Source organism: Panthera onca, chromosome B3, assembly GCF_046562875.1.
Source record: "Panthera onca isolate mPanOnc1 chromosome B3, mPanOnc1 haplotype 2, whole genome shotgun sequence".
NCBI lineage: Eukaryota > Metazoa > Chordata > Mammalia > Carnivora > Felidae > Panthera > Panthera onca.
This window is the reverse complement of record NC_138344.1, coordinates 4929165-4943463: the sequence shown is the minus strand read 5'-3', so window position 1 is coordinate 4943463 and position 14299 is coordinate 4929165. Positions and strand designations below refer to the sequence as shown.

Below are 14299 nucleotides of genomic sequence, written 5' to 3'. Positions count from 1 at the left end.
CTGGGGGGGGGGGGGGGGGGGTATGCCCTGCCCCTTCAGGTAGCGTATGGACACAGCAAGAGAAAGGTGGCCCATGACAGGTCTTGAAAGGGCATTACAGCAAGCCTCTGAAAGAAGGGACCCTTAACCTTCAACCCCAGAGAGTGCTGGGATTAACTTTCTTCCTGTGACCTTTAAACTAACTGAATTTTCTCCTGTTTCCATTTATACATTCTCCTCACTGCAGACTACGCGTCCTGCCCGGCCTGATATGTTCTCTTCCTGGGTCTGTTCACGTGAACATTCTGATCCTTCTCTGTATCACTTTCTCCTCTCCGAGACCTGAGCGCCTAGTGTAGCTCACATGTTTACACTTCGCCTCTCTCAACTAAGTGAAAATGCTAGTCGTCTCTACCATACAGCTATTCCACAGACCAAACAAATGTGAAGACAATCAGAACAGGCAAAAAGATCAAAATAAACCCACATTTTGGGGTGCCTGGGTGGCTCAGTCGGTTAAGCGTCCGACTTCAGCTCGGGTCACGATCTCACAGTCCGTGGGTTCGAGCCCCGCGTTAGGCTCTGGGCTGATGGCTCAGAGCCTGGAGCCTGCTTCCGATTCTGTGTCTCCCTCTCTCTCTGCCCCTCCCCTGCTCATGCTCTGTCTCTCTCTGTCTCAAAAATAAATAAAAACATCAAAACTTTTTTAAAAAATAAAAATTAAAAAATAAACCCACATTTCAAGTCCTTGGTCTGCTCTGCAGCTCGTAACAAAAAGCCCTGAATCCTCAGATATTTCATTAAAATAGTAACTTAATTTCCATATTAAAGCTACTCTCCAAAAAATAGGGGAAAGCAGAATCTATTCTCTTATTCCCAATCACTCTAGGTGCACACTTTCACGGAATCACTCCTAAATTTTCCCACTCAACCTTTCAGGGAAACATGAACCCACAGCACACCCTCATTTCTCTACAAACACCCCTGCACTCACTGTCTCCACACACCGTCTTCACCCTCTCTACACAATCTCCTCTCTTCCCAGGGAAGAGCTCTGTTACAGGTACGGGAGAAAATGGAGTGCCCTGGGATACACAATGGAGCCACTGTACTCCAAGGTGGAGCTTCCAGGGGGAGGAGTAGCAGTACTAGAAATAGAACCGAAGGGGGAAACCTTTTCTCTCCTGGATCTCTCCGACCTTTCTTCCTGGACTTGGAAGGGGTGTAAATTCCAGACCCTGGGGCTCCTCCAACTCGGGAGGGGTGGAGGTGATGAAGGAAACAGGATGGGGGCCGATCCAAAAAGGCAAACTGGGCTTGCGCTAGAGGGGAAAGTGGGGCGCCAACAGCACACGGGGACAGCCCGGCTCACCAGGGTAGAAAACACAACGGGAGCTAAAGCCCCAGCTACGACGGGAGAGCATGTGATCTGTCCGTGGTTTACCTCAAACGCTTTTTAAGGGTGGCAGCAGCCGCTTCATACGGCCAGTAGGGATCCCAGTCTTCTATTCTCTGCAGGGCACCCCAGGCTTCTTCCTAGCCCCCTCTGGTAGTAAAATCTAAATACACGCTCCCAACTTGATTTTCTAATCAAAGCTTTCAACAACAACCACCACCGCATCCTGGGATTGCCTCCCTAAAATAAATCAGGCACGTTTCCACGATGCCAGGCCAAAAGGACAATACGCCACTATTATACCCTCCCTTATAACCCAAAGCATAAAAAATAACGAGTATCACCAATGCCTCACTTCCTCGGTCACTTCCTAAGTATGCAAAAGTAGCCAACTAAAAAACACTGCAGGTGATCATGGATGTTAAAGGAAATGGGCTACTTTTCTATTCTGGAAAAAACACCTCAGAGGGACACCTGAGTGGCTCAGTCCGACTCTGGATCTCAGGGTTGAGGGAAAACTCCCAACAGAAAAGAACGGCCCTAGAGCAGATGGAAATGAGCAGACAGAATACGCAAAGAAGGAAATGTGATAGAAAGCACCATTCTCGTCAGGCTATCATAACGCAGAGCTCTAAAACTATTTTAAATCTTGCTTCTCAACTAAGGGGGAGCCTATCAGAACCACCAGAACCATTTTTTTTTTTAATTTTTTTTTTTAACGTTTATTTATTTTTGAGACAGAGCATGAACAGGGGAGGGGCAGAGAGAGAGGGAGACACAGAATCAGAAGCAGGCTCCAGGCTCTGAGCCATCAGCCCAGAGCCCGACACGGGGCTCGAACTCACGGACCGTGAGATCGTGACCTGGCTGAAGTCGGACGCTTAACCGACTGAGCCACCCAGGCGCCCCCAGAACCATTTAAAATATATAGGTATAGGGGCGCCTGGTGGCTCGGTCGGTTGAGTGTCCGACTCTTGATTTTGGCTCAGGTCATGATCTCGCAGTTCATGGGTTCGAGCCCTGCATCAGGCTCTGTGCTATCAGTGCAGAGCCTGCTTGGGATTCTTTCTCTCCCTCTCTCTCTGCCCCCACCCCACGCTCACTGCTCGCTCTCTCTCTCAAAAAATAAATAAACTTAAATAAGATATACAGGTATCTGGACCTTCCAGACCTACAGAATCAGAGTCTCTATGGTAAGGCCGAGATATCTGTATTCTTAAGTTCCCCGGGTGACCTAATGCACACACTTGGTTGAGAACCACTGCACGACTGCCTTTCAAAAAACTAATCTTCAGTCAAGAAAACTACAAGTAGACCATGCAGACTCAGGCTTCAGCTTCCTCACTGACATGAAATGGTTAAAGTGGAAGAGGCGTTGAACTAGAGTAGCGGTGGCAAGGGAGTGGTAGCCAAGACGCTCTGTAAAAAGGGAATTTTACTGTGGAAACCCAAGTTTAAAACAAAAGCAGAACTGCCTTGGATGGAGGAAGGAAGGGAGTTGGGGTTCTTCCCTCTCATCCCCAGGTCACCGCAACAGAGACACAGGATGGCCTCTCATTCCAGCTGCGGCTTTCAAATTCTTTGACTTTCCAAAACTAGATCTAGTCCACAGTTTAAGTAACAGGGACCTAATCTTTTTTTTCCATGGGGCCCTTACACACTTCATATGAGAAACATCCCCTTTTCTTTTTTTTTTAAGTTTATTTATTTTGAGAGAGAGAGAGCAAGCGAGCGAGCAGGGCAGGGGCAGAGAGGATCTCAAGGAGCCTCCACGCTCAGCTTAGAGCTGATGTGGGGCTCTATCTCGGGACCGAGATCATGACCTGAGCCAAAATCAAGAGTGGGTCCTTTAACCGACTGAGCCACCGGGCGCCCCTCCTCTTTTCTAATCACATATTCACTTCCTGCTGTCTAACCTTCTATTTAGAAAAACAAGTGTTATTATCATTCTCCCCACCTAAATCACCACTAACCGCCCCCCCTGTACCCAGTCTAAGGGAAGAGGTTTAAGCTCAGCAAAGAAGCCTGGATTCAAGACATCAGAATGCTGTTAGAGAGTCCCAGGGACGGAAGAAGGAAAACAGAACCAGGGAGGTGCACAAAAGGGACCATGTCTTTCGAGAGGAAAAGGAAAAGAGCTGAAAGGCTAACACTTGTAACTTCAGGAACACATGGATGTTTGTTGTATTGTTCTCTGGACTTTCCTAAAAGTGTTTTAAGAGCCTCAGAATTAACAAAACAAAAATACTCTTGTTTGTTAACACTACTGAAACATCCTTGATTTTCATTGGACTTTGATCACAAATACCTTTCATTACCCCATGCTGGCCTTTTCCACCAAAGCTCACACGTAGGAAACAAGATCTGTAATTATATCTATCTGCCCTGGGGCCTTGCAAAGGAATACCAGCACCAAAACAAAACTGAACCACTGATAGCAAATAGACACTCTAAGAGTAAGACCACCAGATGTCCCAGCATCTGAAAAGGGAAAACCGCCCTTATACGTTCACTTCCCAAAAAATGCAGAGGATGGTGACTCCGGTAAACTTTGAATACTGCCAAACCGGTGGACCTTTCCCCAGAGTCCTACCAAGAGGAAAATGAATCCAATTCATATATAAATCAAAACGAGTGAAACACCAGGCTAAGAACTTTAAACTTCAAAAAATGCTATTTCAAAAAAAACCAAAATGCTATTTCTGGGCCGCCTGGCTGGCTCAATCATAAAGCCTGTGATTCTTGATCTCAGGGTCCTGAGTTCAAGCCCCGTGTTGGGTATGGAGCCTATTTAAAAAGACACACGCAAAAGAAAAGTTTGGGGAAAAAACCCCCACAAACTGCTATTCTCCCCTACAGCGCGTAGTGCCCCAAAACATGCACGATACGCATAAAACCAAACACAGATCTGGGAATTTTTCAGAATACATAAGCGCCCATCAGAGTTTCACGATAAGCTGCTATCAAGGCCACTTGTTCCCGCAAATAAATACCCTACCTATACTTATTCCTTCAAACTACCAGCCTCCGACAGTCACACCTAGGACATATTCAAAGAGATCTTTATCTGTGTTCACATCACAACAGCTCCCTTCTCTGCAGCCGGCCAATCCTTACCTCTTTGCTTCTTCCAAATGACAAAGGTACTCATAAGCCACATTCTGACGTCTCCTTTCGTCCATCTCCTCTGCAGTGAGTCTCTCATTATCCAGGACAGCTAAAACATGAAAGGAAGAATGTAAACACAAGAATCTGTAACCCTTCTGACAGATAAAAGAAAGCCACGGCATCAAATTCCTGTTAGTCACCTGGCAGGTCAGGGTAACCTGTGGACGTGTGGATGGCCAGAAGCACTACGAGGACTTTCCTAAAACAGGAACTAGGGGGTTTCAACTACATTCGTCTTACCCTTTTGTTAAAAGTGTCATCATACAGACTTGTACGAAATTTTAGTACAAGTTTGTTGTCACTTGACAAATACTGAGTTGAGATTTTGGCCCAACTCTGTTCTGGTCTATCTACCAGACTCTCTCCCAATACAGAGCTGAGAGTGTTGTTTTCCCCTTGTTTATTAATAACCCAAGGCAGCAGTCATTGAGAACTAAGTGGCGGTAATTATGTGCAACGCCTTACATGCATTCTCTCACGGAAGTCCCACAACAATGCTCTGATTATCACTCCCATTTTACAGATGAGGAAACTGAGGCCGGGTGCTCTTAGCTCTACCGCTAATAAGCGGTTGCCGGGCCTGGATTCCAACCCAGGCAGTCTGTCTCAAATCTGCCAACTTCATGGGCACCCGGGGTATGGCATCGACTTCTGACTCCTTGGGATGGCATTCAAGGCCTTTTCCAATTTGGTCCCAACTACTTCTGGAAACTCTTCTCCCTCTCCCCACCACTGTGTGCCCTACCCCGCTCGGCCCCCACCACTCCGGGCCCTTGGTGCTCTTTCCCCCAGCCTTGTCTCTCTGACCCCACGCTGCCCAACCTCACGCAGCATCCGCCAGAGCTCCGTTCACGTGTCACTACCTGCGTTCTTACTGCCTTCCCCCCACCCCTCCGCCACATCCACCTTCCTGCTTTTGCCCGGCTGGCTCAGCATCTTTTATCTTTCTTACACCTCTCTATCATTAGCTCGTACACCTGTCCTTCTCTGATTGAGACGCTCTTGGCAGGCAGGGCCTGCTCTTACTAATTCCACAAACGTGACACAATCCCTCACACATAACTGTTGAGTGAAATTGTCCTAAAAACGGACCATCACTCTCACAAGAGAAAAGAAAAACGAAATCTCAGGATTCCAAAGGACCCTCCTGCGGCCAGCGGTAGCTGGGCCGCCTACAAGCTCAGTGCCGTCCCCTGGACGGCTACAGAAAACGAGGTTCGGAAAAATGAGGAAGTCACAGGGGTTCTTTTTTTTCTTTTTTTCTTTCTTTTTTTTTTTTTTTTTTTTTTTTTTTTCCTCTCTCTCTCTCTGTTTTAATTTTTGAAAGCCTGACCAGGGAACGAAGCCCGAGCAAGGTGAAGTGGCCCGCCCCGGGCCGCACGTCTCCGCTGGCCCGGGGCCCCCCGCAGGTCCCGACCCCGGGTCCACGTCGCAGGCGGCACCCGGGGCAGCGCCTCCCCGCGAAGCGCGAGCGGAGCCCAGCGCTCCGGGACACGCCCTGCCCCGGCCTCCTGCCACCTCACCCTAGGCCGTCTCCCCCAAATCTCGGCGGCGCTGCGAGGCGGGAGGCTCTGGGTGGGGCCCCTCGCGTCGCGGCGCCCGGGCTCAGGCGAAGAGGGCCGCCTGCGTCCCCGCCGCCGCCGAGCCCAGGTCGCGCGCCTCGCCGCCCCTCCCGCCCGCCGCCCGGCCCGGCCGGCTCTTCCGGGTCCGCGCGGCCCGCAGCCGCCCTGCCGCGCCCGCCCGCCCGCCCGAGCCCCCCGGGAAAAAGGCGCCTCGGAGGCAGCGAGCCCGGCCCCGAAGCCCCCGCGCCGCAGAGCCCCGCACTCACAGCCATAGTGCGGCCGGACCACGCCCAGTCCGTCAACATCGTCCGTGGCGGACATGGCGGCCGAGCCCGGGTCTCTGCTGAGGAAGCGGTGAGACCTTGAAGGCGCGGCCGACGGCAGCTGCGGCTCCTGCAGAGTGCGCGGGCTGCCTTGCTCCCTGAGGCCCCGCCCCGCCCGTCGGCCCCGCCCCATCCGACCCCGCCCCTCCGGCCCCGCCCTGCCGCGCCTCGCCCTGCCGCGCCGAAGGCAGCTGGGGTGGGGGCGGGGCCCGAGCCGCTCAGCCCCGCCCAATCCCCGCCCCTGACGGTAACGCCCTCAGGAGGCGGAAGGAAGGGGGCGGAGCCCACCCGTCCCCGGCGCTCGCGGTCCTCCTCGTTCCGCGGGAAAGGCGGCCCCCGCCCTGGAGCCCTGCCCTGCCGGCCGCCGCCCCACCGCACCTCGGGGACAGAGAACGCCGCCTAACCGAAACAGCATATTGTTCCTAAACTAGAAGAGGAGGTTGCGCAGAAGAAAAAGATATTCCAGAAGAAACAAAAGCTTATGGACCGGGATTAAATTCAGCGTTAAATAAAAGCACATAAAAGTTTAAAAAAAAAAAAAAAAGGCTTGAAATAAAAACCATGGCCCCTCCTCTTTTCCCCTGCCGGTGGAGCTAAACTCCTTTGCACCAAAGCGCTCCAGGAAGGCGTCCTTTGCAGTGACCCAAAGTGTTCTTGAGGAACAGAAGCAGGACCCAAACTGCCATAAGGGAGGCACAGCCCTGCAGCCTGGCCTCAGTCTTCTCTCCAGATTCGCCCCTCGTCACCAGATTAGAACGGCTTAACACCACCCCCCCCACACACACACACCGCGTACTTGAGAAGTGGATGCTAAAACAGGAGACTGTCCAAGCCTCCTTCTCTTAGTTTCCCCTGCCTCTGTTCTTCCTAAGTTCCTCTTTTCTCAGGGGATTCTTTGCCCTTTTTTAGGATGCCTCTTCCCCTTGCAGCTTGTGGCCTGCCCTTAAAATATTGGTATTCATTGGAATTCTGTTCTTAGCCTCTTCTGTTTTTTTGCCCGCTCCTTCTGGGTTTTGTTTTGTTTTTTTTCCCCCATTTTACGCACTCTTTCTGGATATTTTTATTCTTACTCACCTTAAACCGCTGAAGAGCTTTAAATGTACATTTCCAGACCAGGCTCTGTAAAAGACCCGACTCAGTATTTTCAGCTGTGTAATGGACATGTCCCCCTGTGAATACTGCAGACGCTTCAAAGTCAACGTGTTGAACACCGACTCTGTTCCTACGATAGTCTTTGTTAATAGAAGTGCTCTGTTGGCCATCAGGACACCCCAGCCTCCCTGCCTCACTCCACACATCCAGCCAGTGTTCTGAAGTGTCTTGCTTTTGTCTCTATCCCCATTGTGATTATACTGTTTAGATTGTCACCATCTCTGTTCTCTCTTCGGCCAACTCACTCCTCACTGTCACCAGCGTGTTCTTCCTAAAGTGCAAATGCCTTTGCATTCCTCCTTTTTACATTTTTCTCATTATTCCCTTCAGGATATGGTCCAAGTTCCTTAGCATGCCGAATAAGCCCCTTCATAACCTGACTCCAGGCTTTTTGGTCTAGCCTTTTTTCAACTATTTGCTCTTCCTTCAAAATATTAAAGCGAGGACCTTGAAAACCTAGAACAAAACACTTTCCGTTAAAAAAACAAGCAAAGGGTGGTGCCTGGGTGGCTCAGTTGGTTGAGCGCTGGACTCTTGATTTTGGCTAGTGTCATGATCTCATGGGTTCGGGAGATGAGCCCAGCATCAGGCTCTGCTCTGACAACGAGAAGCCTGCTTGGGATTCCCTCTCTCACCCTCTCTCTCTCTCCTCCCCCCACCCCCACTCATGCTCTCTCTCTCTTTCAAAATAAACTTAAGAGAATAAATAAAAAATTAAAAAAACAGGCAAAGGTTTAATTATTACAAATTCAAAAGTTAGTTCTTTCTAAAATTGTCAAGTTCAGCTTACAAATTTTATTATTCTAAGCCTAGCATATTTTACCAATCACTTTTCAGAAACTTTGAATACTTTTTGGTCCCATTTACAAACTTAGTTAATTCAACATCTCCAATCATTTAAAATTATGTCTATAAACTTAATTTATTTGGTTTCCCATTTAATTTCTTCAGTTTTCTAACCTAGAAACTTTTCAAGGCTTAGCAATTCTTATAAATTAAATAAACTTACAAAAAATGAATCTAAATTTCTCTTAAATAGCCCAGTTCCATGTGCAAACTTAGTAAGGTATCAACTCACAATCTTAAGTCTAAAACTAATCCAGTAGACATGTAAGACTGTCACTCGAATAAGCCAAATTTTCTTAAACATTGCAAGTGCATAAAATGTGAAATATGCACATATTTCTTCTTTAATGTTTACTTTTTTTGAGAGAGAGAGAGAAAGAGCGTGAGATGGAGAGAGACAGAGAGAAAGGGAGACAGTATCTGAAGCAGGCTCCAGGCTCTGAGCTGTCAGCACAGAACCTGATGCAGGGCTTGAACTCACGAACTGTGAGATCATGATTTGAGCTGAAGTCAGACACTCAACCGACTAAGACACTCACGTGCCCCTGCACATATTTCTTCTTAACCCCAACATATTAGTCCCATAGTTTTTACCCCATTAAGCTTTTCTGTACTAATTTTAAAGCTTCTCTGAGTTGAAAGGTACATAGCTGCTAAGAAAGTTTCCAACCTAGTTAATTAAGATTATTTTTAAATTTATTTTATTTTATTTTATTTTTGAGAGAGAGAGAGAAAGAGAGAGAGAGAGAATGAGCAGAGGAGGGGTAGAGAAAGATAATCCCAAGCAGACTCCACTGTGAGCACAGAGCCTGACATGGGGCTTGAACTCACAAACCTTAGATCATGACCTGAGCCAAAATCAAGTGTTGGGCACTTAACCAGCTGAGTCACCCAGGCACCCCTATTTTATTTTATTATAGAGAAAGAGTGCACCACCCAGGCCTGCAAGCAAGGGAGGGGCAGAGAGAGAGAGAGAGAGAGAGAGAGAGAGAGAATCCCAAGCAGGCTCCCCACCCAGCTCAGAGCCCCTCGAGGGGCCGGATCCCACAACCGTAGGATCACGACCTGAGCCGAAATCAAGAGTTGGTTGCTCAACCGACTGAGCCACCCCAGGAGCCCCAAGATTACTTTTGATCAGAGATTTCCATTAGATATAACTCCTGGAGCTTCAGACTTTCAGGACCATTTTTCTCATTGTGTCACTTTGAGCTGTTTTCTATATTATGTCATAGATTTGAAAACTTGTTATCTATTCCTCTGACTACCCTTAGAAACCAGCAAGTCCTATCCAGTTTACCTTTTGATTTTATTTTCTATGTCTTGGCTTTTAAAACACTTACCTATGTTTTCATTTTAATTCTAAAGACCTTTGGAATGGATGGAATCCAAATACATAAATGTGTTTTATCTCTAATGATAAAATTATGAACCTAATACGCTCAGGCATTTTTTTTTTTTTTTAAGTAAGCTCTAGGTCCAGGTGGGGCTCGAATTCATGACCCAAAAAACTCTACCCACTGAGCCAACAAGACACCCCCTGTGAGTCCTTTCTTATTCCTAGAAACATGCAATTCTAACAGGTATTTAAATCAATCTCCCGTTGAATTTCAGATATCTCACATAGCTTTATCTGATGTTCACAAATTAAGCCATTCTTCATAATTATACTAACTGAAAGCTACTGAGGCTTTACGAGACTAAGTGTTTTGTATTTATTTTCTTTTCTGAACTTCCTGATAATTCTACAAAGTAAGAACTCCTAGGGGTGCCAGCTGGCTCAGTCAGTAGAGTAGAACTTACTCTAAAAAAAAAAAAAAAAAGGAAGAAAGAAAGAAAAGGAAAGGAAAGAACTATTATTATCTCTAATTTACAGATGAGAAGTGGAGAACTAAGTAATTCAACTGAAGCCACGTAGTAAGAGGCAGAGCTGGAACTCAAACCCCAAGTCTAATGACAAAGCCCCCATGCCTGGTCAATAAACCTGAGATTCAGGGAAATGCACATGAAGACCATCCTTGGCCACTTAGTACTTCTCACCTATCAAAGTAGCAATATTTTGTTTGTTTTCATTGATACTGTTGGCAAAAAGTGACAAAGCAACCACTCTCCTACACAGCTGCTTGGGCTGTAAATTGATACAATCTTTCTGAAGTCCAAATTGGCATTAGGCAGCTACCCTTCAACCAAGGAATTCCTCTCTTGAAATTTATCAAAATAAAACTATTTTCTTTCTTTCCTGCTCTTTTTAAGTAAACTCTGCCCCAATATGGGGCTGGTACTCACAACCCCAAGATCAAGAGTCACGTGCTCTACTGACTCAGCCAGCCAGGTGCCCCATAATGAAAATACTTTTAAGGTGCAAAAATTAGCAATAAATACGCTTATGGAAATATCTTAAGTGCCCATCATTAGGCTTTGAAATCAGCAATGGCACCTCCACACAATGAAATGCTAGACACCCCTAACAGCGATAACTTGTGGTTCTGGTCACGTTTGACTGGCTACCAGGAATATATATATGGACCAGAACTGCAGCAAGAGAAAAACAGGACTCATGGAAGGCTGAAGGCATGGCTCTGTTCCTCTGAGCATCTCTGCTTCTCTACAGGTCTGCTCTTACCCCCCCCCCCCTCCTCTTTTTGACAACCAGCCTCCTCCATTCTAGTTTTTTCTGCTCCTTCACAACTATGACTTCTATTTATTTGGCTTCCCATGGCCTTAATTCAAAGCCATGACATCCTTACGGCATCAGCTCCTTTGAGGATAGTCTCAGTTGCCCAATTCCATAACCCAGTGGCATGATTGGCCCAGCTCATCTTTCCACCTCCCAGGTATGCCTCTGATCGCCCACAGGGAGGCTGCCCTTCAATCAGATGCCAATCCTTTGGTTCATTTAGCTGCGGTCGGGAGATACAGCCAAGTAAGGATAGAAAACTAAGAGCTGGGCAATGTTTCCTTCAATGGGAGGCTGGCTAGGCAATGCTGTCAATCTTTGGGTGACTTGTATTTTTTTTTAATTCTTCTTTTTTTTTTAATGTTTGTGTATTTTGGAGACAGAGAGTGTGCGTGCCCACATGCTTTGGAGGGTCAGAGACAGAGGACAGAGAGAGAGACTATCCCAAGCAGGTTCAGCACTGTCAGCACAGAGCCTGATAACAGGGCTTGATCTCACAAACAGTGAGATCATGATCTGAAACAACATGGGGTCTGATGTTTGACCGACTGAGCCACCCAGGTGCCCCTGATGGTGGGTATTTCTAATATTTCTAATATGATGCCTAAATGAAAATAACAAATTGCAAACCAATAAATATATTATGATACCATTTTTGCTTTAGAAGCATAGAAATAAGAGCACCTGGGTGGCTCGGTTAAGTGTCTGACTTCAGCTCAGGTCATGATCTCACCATCAGTGAGTTCAAGCCCCACATTGGGCTCTGTGCTGACAGCTCAGAGCCTGGAACCTACTCCGGATTCTGTCTCCCTCTCTCTCTGCCCCTCCCTGCTCACACTCTGTCTCTCTCTCTCAAAGATAAATAAAACAGTAAAATATTTTTTTAAAAAGCATACAAATAAATACATATAGATGTGCATGTGAATAGAAAAAAAGAGCTTTGAAGCATACACATCAATATATTAACAGTAGTTTCCCCAGGTAGTGGAGTTACAATGGATTTTGTGGAATCTGTTTATTTGCTTTTTTCTATTAACCAAGTTTTCTACGATGAGGTACTCAAAATACTCTTTTGTCAGTAAGAATAAATATGAATAAAGTTAGTAACTATGAAATAAATGAATGAAAATTAAATTACCACAGATGTTGGCGAGGATGCAGAGAAAGGGAAGCCTTGTGCACTTCTGGTGGGAATGCAAACTGGTGCAGCCACTCTGGAAACAGGATGGAGGTTCCTCAAAAAATTAAAAATAGAACGACCCTACAACCCAGCAATTGCACTATTAGGTATTTATCCAAAGGATACAAAAATGCTGATTTGAAGGGACACATGCACCCCCATTTTATAGCAGCGTTATCGACAATAGCCAATTTATGGAAAGAGCCCAAACGTCCATCGACTGACAAGTGGATAAAGAAGATGTGGTATGTATGCAAATGGAATACTGCTCGGCGATGAAAAAGAATGAAATCTTGCCATCTACAAGAACGTGGATGGAACCAGAGTGTATTATGCTGAGTGAAATAAGTCATGCAGAGAAAGACAAACAGATTTCACTCCTGTGTGGAATTTAAGAAACACGACAGATGAACGTAGGGGAAGGGGAGGAAATCTAAGATAAGAACAGAGAGGGAGGCAAACCATAAGAGACTCAAATACAGAGAACAAATTGAGGGTTGCTGCAGTGGAGGCAGGTAGGAGGACGGGCTAGGTGGGGGATGGGCACTGAGGACAGGTGGCTGATGGGCACTAAGGAGGGCACCTGTTGGGACGAGCACTGCGTGTTGTATGTAAGTGATGAATCACCGGGTTCTACTCCTGAAACCAATACTACGTGGTATGTTAACTAACTTGAATTCGAATTTTAAAAAGTAATAAATTACAAAATAATTAGCCAAATGGCCATTTTGGGAGATAAAATTGGTTCATAAGCTCAAGGAATTTATAGACTCCTGGGAATGGAGTAATATTAACAGGACAGATTCAGATAAGCACCATAATAGAAGTTTCTCTTGACCTGGAATACCTTTAACCCCCTTATCTGCCTGGGAAACTGCTACTCAACTTCCCAGACCTAACTTACATGTCACCTCCTCCCCCCAGGCAAAATTAATCACTTCCTCATTCATTTCCCAGAAGGACTCTAGAAACCACACGTCTTCAAAAAGAACTCCCAAGTTTTTCACATTTTAATGCTTCTGAAATCAGGATAGGACTTACAATCAGTCATTTAAAAAACCAAAACACAGGGACACCTGGGTGGCTCCGTCGGTTAAGTGACTGACTTCGGCTCAGGCCATGATCCCAAGTTCGTGAGTTTGAGCCCCACGCTGGGCTTTGCAGTGACAGTACACAGCCCGCTTTGGATTCTCAGTCTCTCTCTCTCTCTCTCTCTCTCTCTCTCCCTTTCCTCCAGCCCATGCTGTCTCTCTCAAAAATAACTAAACATTTTAAAAAATAATAAAAAAAAAAAAACAACAAAAAACTAGCCAGCTACCAGTATAAGAAGTAGATGAGAAAGTAACATAATTATCATTGCTTGCAGATGTGCAATCTTAATTTCTCAGAAAAGATCAAAGAACTGTCAGCGCTAGAATTAATGACAGATCCACTCTTTTGGAATAGTTAAATGGATCCAAATAAAGTTAGACTCTTCACAAAAAGCTTGGCTCCAACTTTGGTTTACAGAAGAGGCTAAGTAAGTAATTCCAGGGATAAATGTATGCTGTTGTGGATCAAGTTTTTTAAAACATACATTTGATAGGATAGTCTGATGATGATGATATAAACTCTACCCCCAAGGTGGGGCTCAAAAATCATGACCCCCAGAACAAGAGTCGCATGCTCTACCAACGCCCCTAGGCGCCCCTAGGATATTCTAAATGTCCCAAAAGGCTGTTGGAATTTGATGATGCAATCCCACAAGCAAAGGTGTCTTTGATTCCAGGAAGTCTGCAACCTTATATGAGTCCATTATAGCACTTAGTTCATGGAATTACAATCAGTTATTTACTTATCCACCTTCCCAAACAGACCATTAACTCCTCAAAGACAGACATTTGGGTAACTAAACTCAGCATGAATAGTTAACAAATGTGACATCTTTACTGTTGGAATTTTAAGATTTGCTTTTTATTCATTTATTGATGGATTCCTGGGGACAGACGGGAATACTTTTAACTGCTTTGGTCCCTTAAG

At 46.1% G+C, this 14299-nt stretch overlaps 1 protein-coding gene across 1 annotated transcript in view; it reads right to left on the bottom strand.

Moving 5' to 3' along the window:
* Positions 1–6523, bottom strand: part of IQGAP1 (IQ motif containing GTPase activating protein 1) — a 101347-nt gene extending 94824 nt beyond the window's left edge. Inside the window, exons 1-2 of the mRNA XM_078449048.2 lie at positions 6372–6523; positions 4493–4592 (exon numbers count right to left, since the gene is read on the bottom strand). Of these exons, the coding sequence (XP_078305174.1) occupies positions 4493–4592; positions 6372–6426 (155 nt within the window). The 5' untranslated portion in view covers positions 6427–6523. The remainder of the gene's footprint in view (positions 1–4492; positions 4593–6371) is intronic.
* Positions 6524–14299: the final 7776 nt, after the last annotated feature.